At 39.2% G+C, this 25,846-nt stretch overlaps 1 protein-coding gene across 6 annotated transcripts in view; it reads left to right on the top strand.

Moving 5' to 3' along the window:
- The window catches only part of MTM1 (myotubularin 1), a 109,623-nt gene extending 87,783 nt beyond the window's left edge, over nucleotides 1-21,840 (top strand). For 5 of the 6 annotated variants that reach the window (XM_054472146.2, XM_054472143.2, XM_063660686.1 and 2 more), the window contains exons 11-15: nucleotides 6,572-6,778; nucleotides 8,420-8,512; nucleotides 9,138-9,251; nucleotides 12,193-12,369; nucleotides 20,131-21,840. In XM_054472146.2, coding sequence (XP_054328121.1) covers nucleotides 6,572-6,778; nucleotides 8,420-8,512; nucleotides 9,138-9,251; nucleotides 12,193-12,369; nucleotides 20,131-20,298 — 759 coding nt within the window. In that variant the 3' untranslated portion in view covers nucleotides 20,299-21,840. The remainder of the gene's footprint in view (nucleotides 1-6,571; nucleotides 6,779-8,419; nucleotides 8,513-9,137; nucleotides 9,252-12,192; nucleotides 12,370-20,130) is intronic. The other variant, XM_054472145.2, reaches the window with a different exon arrangement.
- Nucleotides 21,841-25,846: the final 4,006 nt, after the last annotated feature.

Raw genomic sequence — 25,846 nt, forward strand, 5'->3', positions numbered from 1 at the left:
AAAACCAAAATAAAACTTTCTATTTTACAATGGTTTTCAATTTACAGAAAAATTGTAAAAGTGCTATAGAAAGTTCCCATATACCCAACCGAGTTTTTCTTCTTATTGACGTCTTACACTGCTCACAACTATGGCATGTCACATTGTACAGTACATTTGTCACAACTAATGAGCCAATATTTATACATTATTAACTTATTATTAATAAAGTTCATACTTTATTTGGATTTCCTTAGCTTTTACCTAATGTCCTTTTTCTGTTTAAGGATCCCATCCAGGTATCACATTATATTTAGTTGTCACAATTAGGTTTTTTTTTTTTTTTTTTTTACAATTCATTGGTGAGGATGACAAATTCATAAAAAAATGAAAGGCAAAATAAAAATAAGATTTGACTGGGACCTTGGTCAAGAGAAACACCATGCATTTGGGGTAGTGATGGGCCGTCCACCTGGTGGTGTCTAACAGGCAGGCTTTCTGCAAAGTAGAACCCAAAATAGAGACTTAACACACAGATGTCAGTTTGGCAGTCAGCTATTGGGCAACAAATGCAAGCAAAGTCCTTTAATGTAGATTCTGAGAGAGGATGTGTGGGGAAAAGATCAGAGGACTTTGAGTGGAGCTTTGGGCCTGTTTGTATTCAGGGCAGGAGGCGAGAAGTGGAGCTCAGTGAAGGAGGCATACCAGAGAAATGGACATCAAAGGAGGATATTGGAAGGTAAAGAAAGGGTCTTAAGAAGAAAGGGTCAGTGGTACTTGAAGGAGGTTTATTAGCGAGGTCCTTTATGACCTTGGGGGTGTCTAGTGATGTGGTGGGTGTGAGTGAGAAAATAGAGGTAATGAATATCAACTGTTCTTTTAATAAGAGAGAGAGTTAAGGAAGGAGGAAGTGTTGAGGATCATATGACTATGAGAAGGGCTTTTCAAGTCATGGGAAGCTTCAGCCCATTTTGTAGACAAACAGAAAAGATTTACTTCAGGAATTTTTTTTAAGAGAAATAATCACACAGGTCTGAAAATATGAATATACTAGAATGCTTATGATAGTGGAAAAACAGAGCCAGCATGGTGGCTCATGCCTGTAGTCCCAGTGCTTTGGGAGGTCAAAGTGGGAGGATTGCTTGAGCCCAGGAGTTTGAGACCAGCCTGGGCAACGTAGTGAGACCCTGCTTCTTATAAAACTCAAACAAAAAAACAGAAAATATTTGTAGTGGTGCACAACTGTAGTCCCAGCTACTCAGGAGGCAGAGGCAGGAAGATTGTTTGAGCCCAGGAATTTTCAGGCTGCAGTGATCTATTAATATGATTATACCACTGCATTCCAGCCTGGGTGACAGAACAAGGCCCCATCTTTTTAAAAAAAAGTGGAAAAGCGTTGGAAAGAACCTAATGTACAAGAAAAGTTATATATATATACACACACATACATACAGAATTTAGAAAGGTATCCACCAATATGTGAATAATTATCATTTCTGAGTAATAGGGCTATGTTTTCTCCATTTTTTTCCAGGGAATATATATCACTTTCTAAATAAGAGGAAAAGCTTTTTTTTTTTTTTTAAAGAGAGAGCACAGGTACAGGAGTTATTGGCAAGGTGGCTCAGCTGCTACTCTGAGCTAGATAGAAGGAAGAGAGACTGGATGAAAGTAGGTCTTGTTCAATGGCTCAGATGTCTGAGGAAGTTAGGAGGTAAGGCCATCTGCAAAAGATGAAGTATGGAAGTTAGCACTTAAGGAATGTGGGAAATGTTTTAAGAGACCTCGCTAAGGTTTTATAGTTTTGTCTATAGCAAAGGGGATATGAAAGAAATGAAAGGAACTGTCATTGTTCTGTACGGAAGCCAAAGGAATTACCAGGAGACTGGGGAGTCTAGGTGGACACTTGTAATGATATCTGACTCAGGGCTTCTCAGGCATCAGTCACATCATAGCAATTCAGATAGTGAAGCAGAGTTGTGGATAGCCTTGAGTTGGACCTTGAATACTGGATGGAACAAGGGGAAAATCCATTCCCTGCCTCTTCCAGCTTCTTGTGGGCACATCATTCCGTCCTCTGCCTCTGTGGTCACATTGCCTTCCCCTCTTCTGTCTGTATGAAATCTCCCTCTGCCTCTCTCTTATCAGGATTTGTGTGATGTAATTTAGGGCCCACCTGGATAATCCGGAATAATCTGTCTTCTCAAAATCACTAAGTTGATCACATCTGCAAAGTCCCTATTACCATGTGAGGTAGTATACACAGGTTCCAGGGATTAGGACGTGGACATCTTTGGTGACCATTATTCAGCCTTCTATACTATCTTATAGCCCTGGGCCCGCTGACAGGTGGCATGGCCATCACTAACCTGTAATCTGGTGAAATGGTGTCACCATTCAATGTATGAAAGCAGGGCAAGCCTTTTGCAATGAGAAAATCACCATCCTTAGCATGCCTCTCAAATCGTCATTCCAGTTCACTGACAGCCCCAGCAGGGTGGAAGAAGGACTCTGTAGTGTCTGGAGCTTGTATTTCCTCTTTGTCCTTTTCAATACAATACTCTTCCCCTATAGTCCTTCTTCTTTTAAAGTATCATATTATTTTGGCCTTCTTGGATGGCAGCTAGCCCTCATTGAGCCTATGCTCAATGTGAGCACTTTATGGGGAGCATCTTTTAGTCCAAGGCAAGCTAGTGGGGACATTGCTCATTTCTTCACAGTAGAGAGAGAGAAACCATGGTTACTCAATTGGCCCAAAGCACGAGACATCAAAAGTAGAATGAGGTTTCAGGCCCAGGTCTTCTGCCATAGAGCCAGTGCTCTTAACTACCGTGATGTATATACCGCTTGATGGCTGTCATTTCTTTCATCAGTCACAAGTCCGTCAGATTATTTAAGAGTTTTTGGTCATGTGTTTTTAAAACTCTGGTTTAGTTTTATTAGATAATTATAGCTGTTTCGGTCAGAAGTGATCGTGGGAATTAATACTTAATTGGAACACAGCTAACATTTTTGAAAATAATTGGCTGAAATTGAGTCCTTTTTTTATTATAAGTGAGGGAAGTATCTCGAGTGAGAGTTGCCCTCTGTAAAAATGCATTAGAACCCCAACTTCATTAAATTGGACTCAAGTGATCTAGTATATTACCATTGCTTCTCAACAGCCCTTTCTTCAGAAGTACTTCAAATGAAAATTGTAAACAGGATTTCAAGGAGAATACTTAAAATGCTTGAAGAAATAAACTGCTCTAGTCATTTTAGGAGTAATGGATTTTGTACAACTAATTGATGTACATCCTTAGGTCCCTTAACCTTTCCTTCTTGGCACTACTTTATCCACTTATCTTTAGTTACATTGTATATGTAAAACTAATGAAGTTACATTTCTTTATTTTTATTTTTGTAGATTCAAGGGGTAAATGTACAGGTATGTCACATAGATATTGCATAGTAAGGTTTGGGTTTCTAGTTTAGCCATCACCCGAATAGTGAGCATTGTATCCAGTAGGTAATTTTTAATCTGTCACACATTAGATCTTTCACTTGGTCTGCCTTTTCTGTGAATTAGTTAAACGAATTTCCATTTCCTTGAATTGGGTAAAATGACTATAATACATGTCTGTTGCATGGCTGTTAGAATTTTGGAAGCTCCATGGAAGAAATCTTTTAAAAACCAACCCAAAATTACATAATATATACAAATTGTTGATACGCATGTGAAAAGATGGAACTCTCATACATTGTGGGAATGTGAAATGGTACAACCACTTTTGAAAATAGTTTGGCAGTTTCTTTAAAAAATTAAACATATGGCCGGGCGCAGTGGCTCACGCCTGTAATCCAGCACTTTGGGAGGCTGAGGCGGGTGGATCACGAGGTCAGGAGATTGAGACCATCCTGGCTAACACGGTGAAACCCCGTCTCTACTAAAAAATACAAAAATTAGCCGGGCGTGGTGGTGGGCGCCTGTAGTCCCAGCTACTCAGGAGGCTGAGGCAGGAGAATGGCGTGAACCCGGGAGGCGGAGCTTGTAGTGAGCCGAGATCCCGCCACTGCACTCCAGCCTGGGCGAAAGAGCGAGACTCTGTCTCAAAAAAAAAAAAAAAAAAATTAAACATATATTCACCATATGATCCAACCGTTTCACTCCAAGATATTTTACCCAAGAGAAATAAAAACACTGTGTCCCTTCAAAAAATGTGTATGCAAAAGTTCATGCCAGCACTATTCATAGTAACCAAATGCTAGAAACAACCAAATGTCTATCAGTTGATGAATGGATAAATAACGTGGTCTATCTATATACAATGGAAGGTTATGTGACCATGAGAAGGAATGAAGTACTGATTCATGCTACAACACAAATGAACCTTGAAAACATGATGCTAAGTGAAAGAAGCCAGTCACAAAAGGCCACCTATTGCATTATTCTATTTATGTAAAATTTCTAGTAAAGGCAAACTATAGAGACAGGAAGCAAATCAGTGGTTGCCTGGGGCTCAAGGTGGGAGAAAGATTGACCTTAGATGGCACAAGTAAACTTTTTGGGTGATGCAGGTGTTCTACAACTACATTATGGTGATAATTGCACAACTGTATAAATTTGCTAAATCTTATTGCACTCACACTCAGGTTGGGTATATTCCATGGTTTATAAAGTATGTTTCTGTAAATGCATGAATCATCAAAAAGTGACATCATAGCAATAACTTGTTGTATACATAAATTTATTGATACTTCTAAGTCTGAAATTTTTACTAGAATACTTTCACTTTAAGTACCCTACTGTTCATGAGCCAAATAAGAGTTGATATATTGCCAATTTAAAGGTCAAAAGGTGGATTTCACTGTATCAGACTTTTACAGTCTAGACTCGACCTGTTGGGTCAGTGATTTTTTTTTTAATCTGATCACAGTTATGGATTGAATTTTTGTCCCGCAAAAATGTATATGTTGAAGTCCTCACCCCCTGTACCTCTGAGTGTGACCCTATTTGAAAAGAAGGTCTTTGCAGACATGTTTAGTTGAAATGAAACTGTACTGGAGTAGTGTGGGCCCTTACTTTGTTATGACTAGTGCCCTTATAAAAAGAAATTTGGACACAGACACACACACACACACAGTGAGATTGCCATGTGAAAATTGGAGTTATGCTGCCCCAAGCCAAGGAACAACCAGAAGCTAGAAGAGTGACCTGGAAAAGATCTTTAGTGGTTAGGATGGCACTTCCCGCACCGTGATCTCAAACTTCTAGCCTCCAGAACTGTGAGACCATATATTTTTGTTGTTTAAGCCTCATAGTTTCTGGTACTTTATGACAGCCCTAGCACACTATCGCAATCACATCCATGAAAATAAGTTTGAGATGCAGTTTGGCTTTTGGTTTGTTTCGGTTTGTTTTTTTAACACCTGGGCACATTCAAATGCAGTGTCTGCAGCAAAAGTAACTATCATCAGAGTGAACAGGAAACCTACAGAATGGGAGAAAATTTTTGCAATCTACCCATCTGACAAAGGGTGATATCCAGAATCTACAAAGAACTCAAACAAATTTACAAGAAAAAAACAACCCCATCAACAAGTGGGCGAAGGATATGAACAGACACTTCTCAAAAGAAGACATTTATGCAGCCAACAGACACATGAAAAAATGCACATCATCACTGGCCATCAGAGAAATGCAAATCAAAACCACAACGAAATACCATCTCACACAGTTAGAATGGCGATCGTTAAAAAGTCAGGAAACAACAGGTGCTGGAGAGGATGTGGAGAAATAGGAACACTTTTACACTGTTGGTGGGACTGTAAACTAGTTCAACCATTGTGGAAAACAGTGTGGCGATTCCTCAGGGATCTAGAACTAGAAATACCATTTGACCCAGCCATCCCATTACTGGGTATATACCCAAAGGATTATAAATCATGCTGCTATAAAGACACATGCACACGTGTGTTTACTGCAGCACTATTCACAATAGCAAAGACTTGGAACCAACCCAAATGTCCATCAATGATAGACTGGATTAAGGAAATGTGGCACATATACACCATGGAATACTATGCAGCCATAAAAAATGATGAGTTCATGTCCTTTGTAGGGACATGGATGAAGTTGGAAACCATCATTCTCAGCAAACTATCGCAAGGACAAAAAACCAAACACTGCATGTTCTCACTCATAGGTGGGAATTGAACAATGAGAACACTTGGACACAGGAAGGGGAACATCACACACTGGGGCTTGTTGTGGGGTGGGGGGAGGGATAGCATTAGGAGATACACCTAATGTAAATGACGAGTTAATGGGTGCAGCACACCAACATGGCACATGTATATATATGCAACAAACCTGCACGTTGTGCACATGTACCCTAGAACTTAAAGTATAATTAAAAAAAAAAGAAAAGAAAACAAATGCAGCTTCTGTAGAGGACGATCAACAGATCCTGCAGCTCTTAGTGTTTCCTTTTGATAAATCTTTGTTCTGGACATTAATATTTTAAAGCATGGCTTTTTCTAAGTTTAAAAACTATCAAATTTAAGCAGTATCTTATAGCTCCCTACTGACTCACATATTTTTCTTTGTCAGCTCGTTTTGACAGGAGCCATTCAAGTAGCAGACAAAGTTTCTTCAGGGAAGAGTTCAGTGCTTGTGCATTGTAGTGACGGATGGGACAGGACTGCTCAGCTGACATCCTTGGCCATGCTGATGTTGGATAGCTTCTATAGGAGCATTGAAGGGTTCGAAATACTGGTACAAAAAGAATGGATAAGTTTTGGACATAAATTTGCATCTGTAAGTAAACAAAGCTAATTTCTAAAAACAGATCACTACCATTCAGGATTTTAAAACTAGTTGTTAAATTACATATTCAGTATTAAAATGAAAATCTGAGGAGTGTAATAAAAACTTTACGACTTTGAAAATGCATGATGCCTTGGGTAGTGAAAGTCTTTTTAAGAGATATGTTTATCCATCTGCACTGTTTGCAGTTTCACTTGAAAGTAATACAAAGAATCTTCATAGAAATGTTTACATTGAAATTTCATAAGAGAAGGAAGATAGACAATTCTTTCTCAAATAATATAGCTATTAGAGTCAAATATATTCTATAGACTTTTAGTTGAGGCTTTTTATTTCTGATATGCATTTTTAAAATCATCAAGAGATGAATAAATTCAGAAGAGCTATTGTATAACATGATGACTGTAGTTAATATATTCTTGAACAATGTTAAAAGAATGGATGTAAAGTTTTCTTACCACAAAAATGGTAACTATGAGGTAATGTATATGCTACACATTAAACAGTCAATATACATAAATTTCTCTCTCAATTAAAAATAAAAATAAAATTTTTTTAAAATAACCGCCCCAAGAAAATTTTTTTAATGAAATCATCAAAAGGACATACTAAAATTCATATTCCTAGGTCTTATTTCCAGATGCCCTTAATTTAAGTATGCATTTTGACCCAGCTCCCCAGTGATTCTCATGAAGGGGATCCGTAGGCTACCCTTTCAGAAACACTGCTATGTATCCTTTTAGCCTTCACCCAGGTTTCATAGTGTGAATAACATTTTCAAGTAGAAAGAATCATTGTGTTTTTGTTTTTTTTGTTTGTTTGTTTGTTTGTTTGTTTTTGAGATGGAGTTTCACCCTTGTTGCCCAAGCTGGAGCGCAATGGCGTGATCTCGGCTCACTACAACCTCCACCTCCTGGGTTCAAGCGATTCTCCTGCCTCAGCCTCCCAAGTAGCTGGGATTACAGGCGTGCACCACCATGCCCAGCTAATTTTTTGTATTTTTAGTAGAAATGGCGTTTCACCATGTTAGCCAGGCTGGTCTCAAACTCTTGACCTCGTGATCCGCCCACCTCAGCCTCCCAAAATGCTGGGATTACAGGCATGAGCCACCGCACCCAGCCATAGAAAGAATCATTGTTTAGTAAATGAATACATTGTGAGATTTTTTGGTTTTGTCTTGTTTTTAAGAGAGAAAGAACATTTAATTCTAATAATCATAACTTTTGGACATGATTTTAAGTCTTGAAACTTTAGGATTATTCTCTTTGCGACTGAAAGAACTAGGCTGAGTGTACTGCTAACATACTATGTAGGATAATCATGCCCATTCTATCTATAGCTGTTCAGGACTTGTACAAAATTCCGATTATATGAAATAATTGTAACAACCACCTAGGATGATGATTCTTTGGCAGTTTTTATTGGTATTTTACAGACGTTTATATACTTAATTTCCATTATTTTGAAACCTTACATTGCCTATATTGCCATGGAAGTACATATTATTTCCTCTCTGAGAAACTTGGCATTTAGAAGGCACATTGCTGAATTGTATTGTCACATTTTGTGTTATATGCTTTCTCAGTTTTGTACCCATTAATTAAAACAAATTATCTTCATCAATTTATTCAGCGAATAGGTCATGGTGATAAAAACCACACCGATGCTGACCGTTCTCCTATTTTTCTCCAGTTTATTGATTGTGTGTGGCAAATGTCAAAACAGGTAAGGAATATGAGGGATGAAAATACATTCAACTTATTGTTTAAATTAAACATTTTAATATAATGATTGGGATTTGATCCCAAAATAATACAGGGTAGAGATAGAGATGAAGCAAGACTGGTCATGTGTGAATAATTGGAGAAGCCAGGTACATGAGTGTTCACCTTTTTATTCCTGCTACTATTGATATATCTGGGATTTTCCTTAATAAAGTTTTAAAAATTAAGTATTTAACTCTGATGTCTCTACTAGTGGAAGATCAATGGAATTGACAATACCAAGTTGTCATTTATATACATTTTATACTGACACTTATATATAGCTGTGTCTGCTATCTCATAATAGCTTCAGTAACTAAACTACACTGTACCTGCAGGAGAACCCAGAAAATCAGCCTGTTTATCTCATTTTCCTCTTTATTGCTTTATTTAACACTTGAAGTGCTCAGTCCTATATAAACTGCTAAAAAAAGAACAACTGTAGTGTGTGTGCAGATTACAGCCTCTGCTGTCCTTCCTAGAGCCCTACAATGTGGCAGCATTTGTTTACTTCTACAGTGTATCTTTCTAATTTTATAAAGTTTCAGTCCCAGTTTTTCATGCTTTGTTTGCTTGTTTTTGTTTAGTTCCCTACAGCTTTTGAATTCAATGAACAATTTCTGATTATAATTTTGGATCATCTGTATAGTTGCCGATTTGGTACTTTCTTATTCAACTGTGAATCTGCTCGAGAAAGACAGGTGAGTTAAAATGCTATTTTTTTTTGATACATTGGGCTTACCAAAACGTATGTAGTCTGCCACGAAATATAAAAAATATGATAGCTTGTAAGACACTGTCTTTGACCTCGAAGAGTAGGAATGACATTAAAGGTATGCATTTTGTGTTATATAAAGGAATACCTGAGGCTGGGTAACTTACAAAGAAAAGAGGTTTAATTGGCTCACAGTTCTGCAGGCTGTACAAGAAGCATAGTGCTGGCATCTGCTTAGTTTCTGGTGAGAGCCTCAGGCTGCTTCCACTCATGGCAGAAGGTGAAGGGGAGCCAGTGTGTAGAGATCATATGGTGGAAGAGGAAGCAAGAGAGAGGGGAGAGGGTGCCAGGCTCTTTGTAACAACCCAGCTCTCTTGGTAACTAATATAGAGTGACAACAAACACCTAAGAGAGAGCATCAATCTGTTCATGAGGGACCTGTCCTCATGACCCAAACACCTCCCACTAGGCCCCACCTCCAAAATTGGGGATCAGATTTCTTTTTCTTTATTTTTTTGTTTGTTTGTTGTTGTTGTTTGAGACAGGGTTTCACTGTCGCCCAGGCTGGAGTACAGTGGCACAATCTTGGCTCACTGGGCAACCTCCGCCTTCCTGGCTTAAGCAAGATTCTCCCACCTCAGCCTCCTGAGTAGGTGGGACCACGGGTGCATACCACCACAGCCAGCTAATTGTTGTATTTTTAGTAGTGATGGGGTTTTGCCATGTTACCCGGGCTGGTCTCGAACTCCTGAGCTCAAGTGATCCACCTGCCTCACCCTCCCAAAGTGCTGGGATTACAGGTGTGAGCCACTGCGCCCAGCCTGGCAATCAGATTTCAACATGAGGTTTGGAGAGAACAAATATTCAAACTGTGACAGAGGTTCCCCCAAAAGTAAAAATATAGCTACCATATGATCCAGCACTCCCACTATTGGGTACATATCTAAAGGAAATGAAATCATCATGTCAAAGAGGTTATCTGCAATCTCATGTATATTGCAGCACTATTCACAGTAGCCAAGATATGGACTCAACCTGTGTCCATCAACAGATGAATAAGGAAAACATAAAACCTATATACAGTAGACTACTACTCAGCCATAAAAAAGGAAATACTACCATTTGCAACAACATAAGTAAATCTGGAGGACATTATGCTAAGCAAAATAAACCAGGCACAGAAAGACAAATACCACATGATTTCCCTTATGTGTGGAATCTAAGAAAACTTGAACCTATAGTAACAGAGAGTAGAAGGGTAGTTACCAGGGGCTGGGGAAAGGGTAAGGGAAAGAGAAACATAGTGGTCAAAAGATACAAACCTTCAGTTATAAGTACTAAAGACCTAATGTGCGGTATGGTAATTATAGTTAATAATAATGTATATTTGAAATTTGCTAAAATAATAGATCTCAAGTGTTCTCACTGCAAAAAAAATTGGTAACTATATGAGGTGACAGATGTTAATTAGCTTGATTGAGGTGATTATTTCATAATTTATACATATATCAAAACATCACATCATATACCTTAAATATATACAATTTTTATTTGTCAGTTGTAAATAATACCGGGGGAAAAACACAATTGTTTCTGGGAAAAGAGGTGAGAGAGCACTTTTTTTCATAACCTTGTCAAACTATTTGACTTTTTAAACTACGTGCATATATAAAAATAAAAACAGTAACATGCAAATAAATACAATGTGGTATATAGATTTTGGCATCAAAAAGATACAACTGAGGTTTTAGGTGGATTCAAAGAAAGGCAAAATTATGCTGTCATTATTCATGAAATGAAATACATATGTTTAAGACATTTATTTTTCTTTTGAGACGGAATTGCGCTCTTGTCACCCAGGCTGGAGTGCAGTGGCGCGATCACGGCTCATTGCAACCTCTGCCCCCCGGGTTCAAGCAATTCTCCTGCCTCAGCCTCCCAAGTAGCTGGGACTACAGGTGCCTGCCACCACTCCCAGCTAATTTTTGTATTTTTGGTAGAGACGGGCTTCACCATGTTGGCCAGGCTGGTCTCAAACTCCTGACCTCAGGTGATCCGCCTGCCTCAGCCTCCCAAAGTGCTGGGATTACAGGCGTGAGTCACCACACCTGGCCACGAAATTTCTTTAGTCACTTATTTTGGGATGTTCTTTTTGGTTTCCAGTTTTAGCTTATTGCTCTTTTCTTATTAAAGTCATTACTAGGAAGAGTTTCAGATTCTACCTTTGGTAATTTTAATTCTTGTATTTTTATTTCCCTAGCTTTGGTGTTTTTTTTTTTTTTTTTCTTCCTCTCTCTAGTTTATGGTCAAAATTTTGTAAATGCCTGCAATAAAAAGCAATGAAAATGTGAATATCTTTATGAGATGGCAACACTAGGCTAAAAAGCTTAGACTTCGTGTAGTCAGTTATCCAGATGTTTTCAAAGATATGGATGTTGACATGATGTAGATTAAACATCTGGATGGTCGATTAAAATAACTGTGTCCAGATGCCTACTGTCAAGTAGACACAGATTAAGATTTCATAGTTCCAACAAATGGAAAAGTTTTAAAAGTCATTGGGATCTTATGATAAGTTTTTCTTTTCACTGAATTAAAAAGAGTATACCACCCATCTGTTCATAAATGTTTTACCTAGCCGGGAATACTCTTCTTTGGTCAGTGAATTGCATTTAATGGTACAGTATCCTGCGCCCCTGTCTTCAGGCAGAAATAGTGGCTCTCAAGCTAGGCCATTACCTATGCAAATATCGATAAGTGGCTGCCAAGCACTCACTGGCCCATGAGGCTTTTTGAGCTATTATGAGGATAATGTAAATGTATGATTCAATTTGATGCTGAACTGTATTGCTACAGGCTGCAAAATGGTTTGTGGATTTATGTGTGTTTTTACTTAGGTTTTCCACTTTCTCTCTTTCTGTCTGTAGAAGGTTACAGAAAGGACTGTTTCTTTATGGTCGCTGATAAACAGTAATAAAGAAAAATTCAAAAACCCCTTCTATACTAAAGAAATCAATCGAGTTTTATATCCAGTTGCCAGTATGCGTCACTTGGAACTCTGGGTGAATTACTACATTAGATGGAACCCCAGGATCAAGCAACAAGTAAGTGAAGTAGCACTGTTAAAAGATAGCAATGTCAACTGCTTGCCTTAGATAATGTTATTTGGTATGGATTTTTTTTAACAACATGAGGAAAAATATCAGACTCTAAAAACACACTTATTGTTAAACTCAACCTTAATTTAAATTTTTTAAAATTACTAAACCATGTGTTTTGATGTTAAGCTGCAATTCTTCTGCCAATGTGATATAATTGTTTACTATAATGCAAGCTGATTTAAAGCTCTAGAAAATTTGAGTTTTCATAGCCAGAGATTTCCTTTCATCACTTGAAGTAGTTGTTCATTATATAGACATTGTTAGAAAATTCTTTACATTGACTAGACTTAGATGATCCTGTTAAGAAAATGTTTGCTACTCTCATTCAGGTGTATGCACTAGGTCAGCTAACATCAGATTGCTTTTCACTGAGGGTATTTACTTCTAAAATAAAGATAATTAGTCTGTCAATGGTAGTAAATTCAGTTGGCCATTTATCAAACAAAAATGGAAACAATGAGTTTGAAGTGAAAGACTCTACATTTTGTTAAAGACACACTTGGGCTTTCCATTCTCCCACCTCCACTCCATCCCAAATCAGAAGGAAAAACAGCCTGCAGTACTTCAGTTTATTGATTTGTTCTAAGCATTATAAATATTCAGTATTTGTGATGGTTCTTTGTAAAGGTTTGCACATTTTCCTGCAGTGTGGGTGGTCGACTACCTGTTCTCACAGTTCAGTCTTGCATAAGCACCAGCTTTAATGCCAGAAATAGGCTGGCCACAGCAGGGTCCTATAGCTGTGGCCTCTCTCTCAGATTGTTCATTCCTCTCAGGCAGTTGGCTGCATGCCAGTCTGTGCCCTGCCTCCTCACTGGAGAAGTGCCCATTTCAAGCTGGCACCCTCATTTCAAGGTCTGTGCTACTCGCGTGAAAGGCTTTTGTAATTTGGTAATGGTTGAAATGTGTATTCTTTTGGAAAGTGACAGATTCCAGGGCTTGAGAACATTCACTTGTTTAGTTTGGAATTTGAGAAGCACATGGGAGGAATTTATTTAACAGTAGTTCTAGCATTTTGGAATATCAAGTAAAGAATAAATAATAACCCTTACAGAATTCTAACTGCTTTTACAAAAGGTGTGTTCCTTATTAAAAAATATTTTATAGATGAGCACTGTGTTTGTCCTATAAAATAAGCCTTTTCCATATTTGTCATGGCTTGTTTTTAAAACATTGGCAATGAGAAAGTATGGACAGTTTTTGTAGAAGTCCTGTAATCTCTTCTCACCCATTTGTACTTGGAGAAATTCTTGAAATTCAAGGAATTTGGAGTAGTTCATTTCTGAATTCCTAAAGGTAATAATGATAATTGTGTGACAGGTCAAGTCTGAGGGTACATCATTAGAAGAACTTATTAGAATATATTTATCCCCCTTAGTCTCATAGATCTTGGCAAAATGGAACTGGCCTGGAGTGCTCATTCTTTGGTAGGGGTTTTTACTTCGAGACAGGAATTGGCCTATATTATGATCTATTGGCATGAATTCAGAAAAGAAATAACTTATCCTTTCTATGTGGATTTTCTGAATATGAAGGATCCTACACACCTTTATCTCCTTAGGCACTTTGTGTTTTCATCTACCAAATATTGAATGTTCTCATGCATCAGGCACTAGGGGGATGCAGAGATTAAGAAGAAATGGTCTCTGCCCATGAGTAGCTCCCAAGCTGGTAGGGCGGCCAGAAACATAAGCCAATGATTATAATGCACAGGGATAAGTGTAAGAATCAAAGTATGGATTAAGTACATTAGGTTTTTTAAAGATCTGCTTATGTAGAACATTATTTCATACAGAAATAGATTAAATCGCCTAGGACTTTTAAAAGTACATAATATAAACCTAAAAGAGTGTACTTAACCACTTAAAAGTTAAATTGTTACTCAGTTGTGTGAGCCAGAAGGTATACAAACAATTACTGGCCACCTGTAGTATTCACAGCACTGTGGTAGTATACTATCAATGTTGAAAGATACAAAAGAATATACAGCCTCATAATGAGCTGTTAGCCTCAAAGAAGGCAGGATTAGTGTGCTTTTAAAAGCAAAAGCCACCAACCCTTGCTGTGACATAAAATCTCAGCAGAGTTTATGGAAAGACCAATGCTTACATTTGAAAAGCTATCAATAAGCAGATCTGGTACTTTTATTTAATACGAGGAAATTACTCATGTCAAAAGCATAGTCACATTACAAACCTGAGTAGGAATTTCGGCTGCCAGTGAGCATCATACGGTACTCTAGGAACCACTGCTTTCCACGTAGCTGTTAATCAGGGTTACACTGGATGTACTGAAATTTTATATAGTGGTAACTGAAGGATGAGATTCAGGACAAATATTAGCAGGTTGACCTGTGTGGCATTTGTTTCAGTCATTTTTAATAGAAAAATTTAAAGGGATATGAATATGAAAATTGTTTGAAGCCTAAAATACTTCCATGAGTTGATTGCCTATCTTCTTTTCCATGCCGAGCTGGGACATACTTTATAATTCATTTCTCAAGTGAGAAGTTGAGGTATAATATTTTGTCAATTGGCTTGAAGTTTTCATTTCTTGTTGTCTTTGTATTCTATCACAAATGGACTCTTCTCTTCTTTTACCTCCTCTAAGTGGTTTGTGTTTGTCTGTAGCCCAATAACTTCTATATATTTTATGCCCATTACTAGACTGAATTATCTTTTTATTTCTAACAGTTTTTCCGTTTACTCTCTTCAGTTTTCTGATGATACAGTCATGCCATCTGCAAAAATTACTGTTACCTGATTTCTTTTTCTTATCTAATTGCACATGCTCATTGTAATATTCAAACTGATTCTAAATTCTAATACTCATATTTCAAAGGGAGGTTTTAAAAATAGCCACAATTTTGGAGGAGAACATCAAGGAAGAACCTGCCCTGCTGTATAGCAAGCCTTATTTGGAACAGAGTAGAGCCCAGAAACAGACCTTCGTCGATGTGGAGACTTGGAATAGTAAGAAGGTGGCAATGTAACACATCCCTATGAGTGGAATGTTCAGTAAATGGTGCTGGGACTGGAAATAAAAGTTAACATGTCAAAACAGAACTCCTAATGTTTACCCCAAAACCTCCTCTTCCTGCCATCTTCTCCATTTCAGTTCGTGGTAGCGCCAGCCTAGTCGCCCTCGCCAGGAACCTTAGAGTCATCCTTGACACCTTTCTCTCCCACACCCCATGTCCAATCTGTCAGGAGAGCTTGTTGGGCTCTGCCTTCAAAACACATATAGAGTCCAAGCACTTCTCACTGAGCTCCCACCACCACGCTGGTGTGTGCTGCCTGCCCTCTCCCGTGTGTGGCAGCGATAGCCTTCTAGCTGGACCCCCTGATGCTACCTTTACTTCTTTCTACTCTTCTCAGCATGGCAGCCAAAGCAGATCATGCCACTCGCCTGCTAGAAACTGGCCAGGTAGCTGCTCACCTCACCCAGAGTCAAGGTGCAAGTCCTTACAATGGTCTCTGAAGCCTCGTGTGACCCCCACCCCACCCCTTAGCTCTGTGACCTCCTGGCATCCTCACCAACAACTCTCTCTCACATGCCCAGCTTCAGCCAGACTGGCCTCTGCTCTTCCTTAGGCACTCAGGTATCCACTTGACACCCTCCTTCATCTCCCTTAAGTCTTTCCCCAAAAGTCACCTCTTCAGTGCAGCTCACTCTGACCATCCAGTTTAGAGTGGAATCCTCTTACCCTGCTCTAGTCTTCTGTAGAATTGATCACCTTCAAACATTCTGTGAAACTCCCAGGATCGTTATGTTCGTTGTTTGTCCGTCTCCCCCTGCTAGAAGATAAAGGCCATAAAAATAGGTATTTGGGCCTCCTTTGTTCACTGGTGGATCCTGAGCACCTAGAACAGTGTCTGGCCCTCAGTTGAGTTTTAAGAGAAAAATGGACAAAGGATATTAGCAAGCATCCCACAGCACTTACTGGGTGTTAGGCATTCTACCAAGCGTAATGCTATATATGAAAAACTTCCACTGCCAGGCCACACACTAAAAGTCACAGTGACCATAGGGAGAATGGGATTAAGAGACTTCTGCAATCCTGTGGGCCTTTGTAACCAGAGCATTAATGAAAGCAGCAATCCCAGTAGACATGTGGGCGCGGTTCCATCTCTGCTGCATTTGTACCTGGCTTTAGCTGATTCACGCCGTGGCTGCCTGTAGTGGGTACAATGGTGTGCAACCCACAACCTGTGAATGTGACCATATTTGGGAAAAGGATCTTTGCAGTTGTAATTAAGTTTAGGATCTCAAGATGAGATCGTCGTAGATTGAGGGTGGGTGGGCCCTAAATCCAATGACAGATGTCCTCATAAGAGAAAGGAGGGGAAGATTTGAGACCCAGACATAGAGAAGGCCATGTGAAGACAGGCAGAGATTGCAGCGATGCTGCCATAAGCCAAGGAACACCTGGAGCCACTAGAAGCTGGACGAGGTGAGAAAGAATTCTCCCCTAAAGCCTCCAGAGGGTGTATGGCCCTGCTGACACCCTAATTTGGGGCATCTGCCCTGCCGAACCATCAGAGAATCAATTTCTGTTGTTTTAAAAGCCACGCAAGTTTGTGTTAAATTTTTTAGGGCAACCTCATGGCTCATGCTCCCTTCTCTAGGATACGGGTTCTAGAAAGTGTCTGCTTCTAATAGAGACCATTCTCCTGAACATTAAAAATTGGATCCAGGCCAGATACAGTGGCTCACATCTGCAATCTCTGCACTTTGGTAGGCTGAGGCAGGAGGATCACCTGAGCCCAGAAATTCGAGACCAGCCTAGGCAACATAGTGAGACCCCCCCCTTCCATCTCTACAGAAAAAAAAAAAAAAAATGTTTTAAGTAGCCAGGCATGGCAGTGCATGCCTGTAGTCCTAGCTACTTGGCCAGCTGAGGCAGGAGGATCGTCTGAGCCCAGGAGTTCGAGGTTACAGTGTTCAAGATTTTGCTGAGCTATGATTGCACTGCACTCCAGCCTGGCAACAAAGTGAGACCCTGTCTCTTTAAAAAAAATAATAATAATAAACCGCAGCATTCTTCATCAGTGCATTGTCTTCACAGCTTCCTTGTTGGTGCGCACAGCTTCAGCAAATAGTTCAACACAGTAGAAAGCAGGATGGTTCTGGAAACTACATGTGGAAGGCACTTCTGTAGACGTTCGGCATTTTTCTTTTTTTTCTTCTAAAAAAAAGGGTGGGGGGATACATGTGCAGAACGTGCAGGTTTGTTACATAGGTATACGTGTGCCATGGTGGTTTGCTGCACCTATTGATCCATCCTCTAAGTTCCCTCCCCTCACCTCCCACTCCCCAACAGGCCCTGGTGTGTGTGTTCCCCTCCCTGTGTCCATGTGTTCTCAATGTTCAGCTCCCACTTATGAGTGAGAACATGCAGTGTTTGGTTTTCTGTTGCTGTGTTAGTTTGATGAGGATGATGACTTCCAGCTTCATCCATGTCCCCGCAAAGGACATGATCTCATTCCTTTTTATGGCTGCATAGTATTCCATGGTGTATATGTACCACATTTTCTTTATCCAGTCTATCATTGATGGGCATTTGGGTTGGTTCTATGTCTTTGCTGTTGTAAATAGTGCTGCAGTAAACATGTGTGCATGTGTCTTTATAACAGAATGATTTATATTCCTTTGGGTATAATGGGATTGCTGGGTCTAATGGTATTTCTGGTTCTAGATCCTTGAGGAATCGCCACACTGTCTTCCACAATGGTTGAACTAATTTACACTCCCACCAACAGTGTAAAAGTGTTCCTGTTTCTCCACAGCCTCGCCAGCATCTATCATTTCCTGACTTTTTAATAATCACCATTCTGACTGGCATGAGATGGTATCTCATTGTGGTTTTGATTTGCGTTTCTCTGATGATCAGTGATGATGAGCTTTTTTTCATATCTTTGTTAGCCTCATGTATGTCTTCTTTTGAGAAGTGTCTGTTCATATCCTTTGCCTACTTTCTGATGGGGTTGTTTATCTTTTTTTTTTTTTTTTGTAAATATCTTTAAGTTCCTTGGAAATTCTGGATATTAGACCTTTGTCAGATGAGTAGATTGCAAAAATTTTCTCTTATTCTATAGATTGCCTGTTCACTCTGATGCTAGTTTCTTTTGCTGTGCAGAAGCTCTTTAGTTTAATTAGATCCCATTTGTCAATTTTGGCTTTTGTTGCAATTGTTTTTGGTGTTTTTGTCATGAAGTCTTTGCCCATGCCTATGTCCTGAATGGTATTGCCTAGGTTTTCTTCTAGGGTTTTCATGGTTTAGGGTTTTACATTAAGGTCTTCATATATTGCTTAAGCTTTCTAGAAAGTGCTTGCCCCGATCCCTTCAAAACATTAACTTTCTGGAGTACTGTTCTGTTGTATATCTTGACCTGGGTGTGATTACCTAAATGTATACGTATGTCAAGATTCACTGAGCTGAACATCCGAAGATTTTGCACTGTGTGTGGTTTATATCTCAGTACAAAACTTTTAAAACTTAACATGCTGGGAGAATCACGTTATGCTCCAGCCTGACTTCTGCCTTTGTATCAACATCAATCCCTTGTTTACTCATCAATGTTGTCACCATTGTAGCAAAACAGATGCTATTAACTCACTTCACTCACACAATGCCATGTGAGGGCTATGCTGTTTTGATTCCCATTTTACAGATAGGGACATGGAGGCACACAGAAGGTGAGGGGGCAAACCCAGCATTCATACCCAAGGCGGAGCATAGCAGAGCCGCTATGGCTGTCAGCCATGTATTCAGATGGGCAATAAGCACATGAAAAGATGTTCTAGCAGAGCAATACAAACGAAAACTGCCGTGACATACCATGTCACAGCCCTCCAAATGGAAAAAATAATAATAATCGTATGTTCCGAAGTTCTAGTGAGAATGCAGAACAATGGGAACTGCCAGGTATCACCAGCGGAGCCTCTCTGCAGGCAATTTGGCAGCATCTGGTGAGGTTGAAAAGACCATATTCTACTTCTCAGCAGTTCCACCCCTAGGAAAATTCCTTAGGGAAACACTTGCATATGTGCTTGAGGAGATGTGTACAAGGGTACTCAGTACAGCATTGCACACACTACCGAGGAGCCCTGGAAATCACTGATTACCCATCAGCTTGGGAAGGGGTGGAGAAACTGGTTTATTCCTTCAATGCAACTTAACAAGGATGAAATTCAGAAAACACCTTGGGTCAAAATGTCAATTGATAAATACCAGATGGTACCAGTGATGTAAACTTTGATAAAACACAAAGTAATACTGTATTTTGTTGCTGGATACTCACAGGAAAAGTGTCACAAATCTGCACAAAAAGGAAGGTCACATGGCAACTTGAGAAGAGTTGTCCCTCAGAGTGAAAGAGGACAGTGGGCCTGGGACAGGCAACACGGGAGACTGGAGCTGTGTCTAGGCTGATAAATTTTAAAAGATGGTGACACGTGTGAGGAAATGTGTACATTAGGTATTTCTTGGTGAACGAATACTTAGTACTTGGGTTTTCAGTACTCTGTGTTGTACTTTCCTGTGTGCGTCAGTGAGGCAGTAGTTAAGGAAAGTATGTATTATGGTAAACTTTGAGTAAAGGGCTTATTTACAAATCAGCAGTCACAGCAGATGGGTGGAACACGTGAGTTCTCATGACGTGCCTGGCGTAAAGTGTAACTCAAGTCTCTGGTTCTTTCCAGCAGCCGAATCCAGTGGAGCAGCGTTACATGGAGCTCTTAGCCTTACGCGACGAATACATAAAGCGGCTTGAGGAACTGCAGCTCGCCAACTCTGCCAAGCTTTCTGATCCCCCAACTTCACCTTCCAGTCCTTCACAAATGATGCCCCATGTGCAAACTCACTTCTGAGGGGGACCCTGGCACTGCATTAGAGCTCGAAATAAAGGCGATAGCTGACTTTCATTTGGGGCATTTGTAAAAAGTAGATTAAAATATTTGCCTCCATGTAGAACTTGAACTAACATAATCTTAAACTCTTGAATATGTGCCTTCTAGAATACATATTACAAGAAAACTACAGGGTCCACATGGCAATCAGAAGAAAGGAGCTGAGATGAGGTTTTGGAAAACCCTGACACCTTTAAAAAGCAGTTTTTGAAAGACAAAATTTAGATTTAATTTACGTCTTGAGAAATACTATATATACAATATATATTCTGTGGGCTTAATTGAAACAACATTATTTTAAAATCAAAGGGAAATATGTTCATGGAATGGATTTTCCTGAAGCTGCTTAACAGTTGCTTTGGATTATCTAAAATGAATCCAAATGTGAAAGATGCATGTTACTGCCAAAACCAAATTGAGCTCAGCTTCCTAGGCATTACCCAAAAGCAAGGTGTTTAAGTAATTGCCAGCTTTTATACCATCATAAATGGTGACTTAAGGAGAAATAGCTGTATAGATGAGTTTTTCATTATTTGGAAATTTAGGGGTAGAAAATGTTTTCCCCTAATTTTCCAGAGAAGCCTATTTTTATATTTTTAAAAAACTGACAGGGCCCAGTTAAATATGATTTGCTTTTTTTAAATTTGCCAGTTTTACTTTCTAAATTCTTTCATGAGCTTGCCTAAAATTCGGAATGGTTTTCGGGTTGTGGCAAACCCCAAAGAGAGCACTGTCCAAGGATGTCGGGAGCATCCTGCTGCTTAGGGGAATGTTTTCGCAAATGTTGCTCTAGTCAATCCAGCTCATCTGCCAAAATGTAGGGCTACCGTCTTGGATGCATGAGCTATTGCTAGAGCATCATCCTTAGAAATCAATGCCCCAGATGTACATGTGTTGAGCGTATTCTTGAAAGTATTGTGTTTATGCATTTCAATTTCAATGGTGTTGGCTTCCCCTCCCCACCCCACGCGTGCATAAAAACTGGTTCTACAAATTTTTACTTGAAGTACCAGGCCGTTTGCTTTTTCAGGTTGTTTTGTTTTATAGTATTAAGTGAAATTTTAAATGCACAGTTCTATTTGCTATCTGAACTAATTCATTTATTAAGTATATTTGTAAAAGCTAAGGCTCGAGTTAAAACAAGTGTTTTACAATGATTTGTAAAGGACTATTTATAACTAATATGGTTTTGTTTTCAATGAATTAAGAAAGATTAAATATATCTTTGTAAATTATTTTATGTCATAGTTTAATTGGTCTACCAAGTAAGACATCTCAAATACAGTAGTATAATGTATGAATTTTGTAAGTATAAGAAATTTTATTAGACATTCTCTTACTTTTTGTAAATGCTGTAAATATTTCATAAATTAACAAAGTGTCACTCCATAAAAAGAAAGCTAATACTAATAGCCTAAAAGATTTTGTGAAATTTCATGAAAACTTTTTAATGGTAATAATGACTAAAGACCTGCTGTAATAAATGTATTAACTGAAACCTAACACTGTTTTCAGGGCTGTGAGTGTGTATGTGTTGGAAATGTGCATGGTTGCCATCTGATTTCTTTGCCCGGGTCTGCTTCATGTACTTTTTATCTCACTGGCAACCTTGCAGGGCTCTCCCAAAATTTCAGCAAGATTGGGCATTTAAGTGTATTAAACAGTGCAGATTTTAAGAGTCACAACTGTCTATGAGGATGGCTTTTGCAAAAGTGAACGCGCAAAACTTCAGGCTCTGACTAGGGAACACAGCAGTTGATAGTAAGGGATGCGAAGATACTGGTTAAATAAGCCATAGTTGACGTCTCGTTAGGTAAGAATTTTTAAAATTCTTCAAACAATATTGCCAGTTGGAGATTATGTCGTTTACATATGTACGTTCTAAGAATACTGAATAGTTATAGCAGTAAACTAAAATTGACCTTTTTTTGGCAATCAGAATAGATCACGTCCAACAGAGCTTAAAGAAAAAAAAATCAGAATAGGACTCTTAAATGACCAAGTGTATCTTTCATAACGATGAGTATTTGAAGTGCTTTGTGAAGTCCTTCCTCAGACATTGCCTCATTGAACCCTCACTAGGACCTTATGAGCTAGAGGGCATTCTGTTACCCCTATTTTTCCACTGAGGAGAATGCTGTTGTTCCAGGCGTTCACTGACATGCCCCACGTCCTACAGCACCACCACAAGTTCATACTGGTGTTAGCCTGAAGTCTACATTTGAGTTTCCACTGAATGGCCTGAGCTCTGCCTTCTTCATTGAAATTGAAAGAACCTCTCTTCCTGGGACAACTCTTCAAATAATTCGGAATCATATATTTGTTATTATAGGTTTTGTTTCTAAATATAGCACTTTCTGACCTGTTTTTGATAATGCAGCAAAGCTTATCCTTTTGCTTTTTTGGAGGGAATAATATTCAAAAAGTCTCAGAATAAGCTGAGTAGTATCTTATCACTTGCATAATGCAGATCTGTGGTGTCATTCAGACAATTATTGTGGCATTTGGGTACATTAGGCAAAAGCAGGACTGTCCAAATGGAAAATTCTTAATGTGGGAATTTATTAAAGCGTGTATACAGCTGTTACTGGAGGATGCACCCACTGGTGGCCGTTAAAGCAAAAGAGGGGACACCCGAGAGAAATGAGAAATGTATGCAGTGCGCACCCCACGAACAAGAATAATAGCACATTTGCAGAAAAGCGTTACATGGTTGAACTACATTTCAGTTGAATTTTTTAGGTTTATAGAACCACTAAAAGTATGAAGCTAGAATACCAATATTTGAAGTAGTCTGACATGCCAAACTTCATTGGTAGATTTAAAGTTAAGGGGTTGTTACCAAGGTCTTCCTTCCATATTGAACATACTTGGAAGAGGAAAGGGTAGTAAAATGCAGTATTCTCACTTTCTTATGAGGCTTAGATTCAGACATGGATTAGCTCTTATTTGCAATTTCTCCTTTAAAATCAAAGGTGATAACGTATTTGAAACACATAAAGTGGCTCAATGCTTAGACACGACCATTAAGCCTTAGCAGTTTGTTCCTCTGGCTTTTGAGAGCGCTGCTTATTCATTTACAGTGGTTCTGAAATTGTTTCACAGTGGCTTCCATGCAAATTATAAAAGTTGCTTACATTTTATGAACTCTGTATCACAAAGCTGTATTAGAACCCTGGATGGGATGTGTGGAAACCGGGGTTCTCATTGGCACCAGCACTGACTTGTGGCCCTATTTCCTGAAGGAAAGATGTGAGTGAAGTCCTCATAGCTCCCAGATACTACAGATATGGAGAAGGCCTCAGCCTCCATCTGCTCAGTGAGGGTGTGGGCTGCACGTTCTCAAAGTTTCCTTACATCTCAAACACAGCCCCTCTCAGAAATGCATTTTTAATGACATTTCATGCAGAGATTCACCTTTTTAATTTTTTTAAATTTATAACTGACACATTGTAATTGTACATACTTATGAGGTAAAATGTGATGTTTCAATGTATGTATATAAGCCAGGCACAGAAAAACACACTGTATGGCCTCACTTACATGTGGAATCTTAAAAAGTTGATCTCATAGGTAATAGAGAATAGAATAGTTACCAGAAACTGAGGAGGGTAGTGGGGAAGAGGGTACCAGGAGAAGTTGGTCAATGGGTGCAAAGTTACAGTTAGAGAAGAATAAGTTTTGGTGTTCTCAGAAATGCATTTTAATCACTTGTGCATGTAAAATATTTATCACACAAGATGGCATTTGCCTCATATGAGTTTCCTGTTTCTGCTGTAAGAAATCCTCACAAACTTAGTGATTTATTATCTTACGACGCAAATGCATTATCTTAAAATTCTAGAGGTCAAAAGTCTGAAATGGGTCTCATGGTTAAAATCAAGATGTTGGCAAGGCTGTGTTCCTTCTGGAAGCTCTAGGGAAGAATTCTTTTCCTTGCTTTCTCCAGCTTCTCGTGGCCACCTGCATTCCTTGATGCCACGACCTCTTCCTCCATCTCTAAAGCCAGCAGCAGAACATCTTCAAGTCTCTGACTCTATTTTTGCCTCCCTCTTTGACTTTTAAGGGCCTTTGTGATACATTGGGCCCATCTGTATAGCCTAGAATAATCTACCTGTCTCAGGGTCCGCTAACTGGCAATCTTAATTCCTTCTTGTCTTGGAACATATTCACGGGTTCTGGGGATTGGGCTGTGGACAACTTGTGTGTGGGGGTGCATTATGGTGCCTACCACACCTCAGTTCCTTTAGCTTTGGATGGTCAGAGAGTGTGCAAGGTGAGAAATCAGGCACTGCTAGGCTTTCCTATTACAAGCTATGCAATTATAATTAGGTAAATGACTAGTTCATTTCCTTGTATCTCAGACAAAATTTACACTTACGGTTGCCTTCAGTTTTATTCTCTATTTCTATTGTTGCTTCTATCCAAAGCCCCAGACCATGTACTTCAACTCCCTTGGTCTCTAAATGGAAGAAAGGGAGCTATTAATTTGGGCCATATGTGCCAAACACTGTACTATTTAGCCTCCCCATAACCTTATAAAATTAATCATAATTTTTTGGTCATTTTACAAATGAGAGAGGCTCAGAGCCAGAAGTATTTTTTATTTAAAGTAAGATCACTTCAACAAATATTTTCTATTATAACACAGACCCGTGCCAGCTGTTGAAATACAAATAAATAAAACAGTAGGCTCCTTCAAGGAGCATCTGGCTTAGTGGGAAGACAATCCAGTTAACCAGTAATTTCCAAGCAGGGTGCTGCCTGCAAGGATAGAGACAGATGGCGGACTTCTGGGCCAGTATAGGGAACTAGGGAGGAACTTCTTGGCAATATTGTAAGAACTGAGCCTTGGAAGCTGAGTAGACATGCAAGGCTGGTTTAACATATAAATCAATGTAATATACCACATTAACACAATGAAAGATAAAAACCATAAAATCATCTCAATCGATGTGGAAAACCATTTCACAAAGTTTAGCATCCTTTCTTTTATGGTAAAAACTCTTGATAGTTTATATTTAAAAAGTTTATCAACATAATAAAAGCCATTTATGAAAAACCCACAGCTAACATAGTCAATGGGGAACAATTGAAGGCTTTTCCCCCAAGATCCAGTACAAGGCAAGGAAGCTCACTCTTGCCACTTCTATTCAACATAGTACACAGTGCCAGGTGCAGTGGCTCATGCCTGTAATCCCAACACTTTGGGAGACCGAGGCAAGGAGATCACTTGAGGCTAGGAGTTGGAGACAAACTGGGCAATATAGCAAGACCCTGTCTGTACTTAAAAAAAAAGCCAGGTATGGTGGTGTGTACCCGTAGCCCCAGCTACTCAGGAGGCTGAGGCAGGAATTTGAGGCTGAGCCCAGGAATTTGAGGCTGCAGTGAGCTATGATTGCACCACTGCATTACAGCCTGAATGACAGAGCAATTTCAGAGACTGCACCCTGTCTCCGAAAACAAAAACAAAACATAGTATTGGAAGAACTGGCAAGAGCAATCAGAC

Source organism: Pongo pygmaeus, chromosome X (genome assembly GCF_028885625.2).
Source record: "Pongo pygmaeus isolate AG05252 chromosome X, NHGRI_mPonPyg2-v2.0_pri, whole genome shotgun sequence".
Lineage (NCBI taxonomy): Eukaryota > Metazoa > Chordata > Mammalia > Primates > Hominidae > Pongo > Pongo pygmaeus.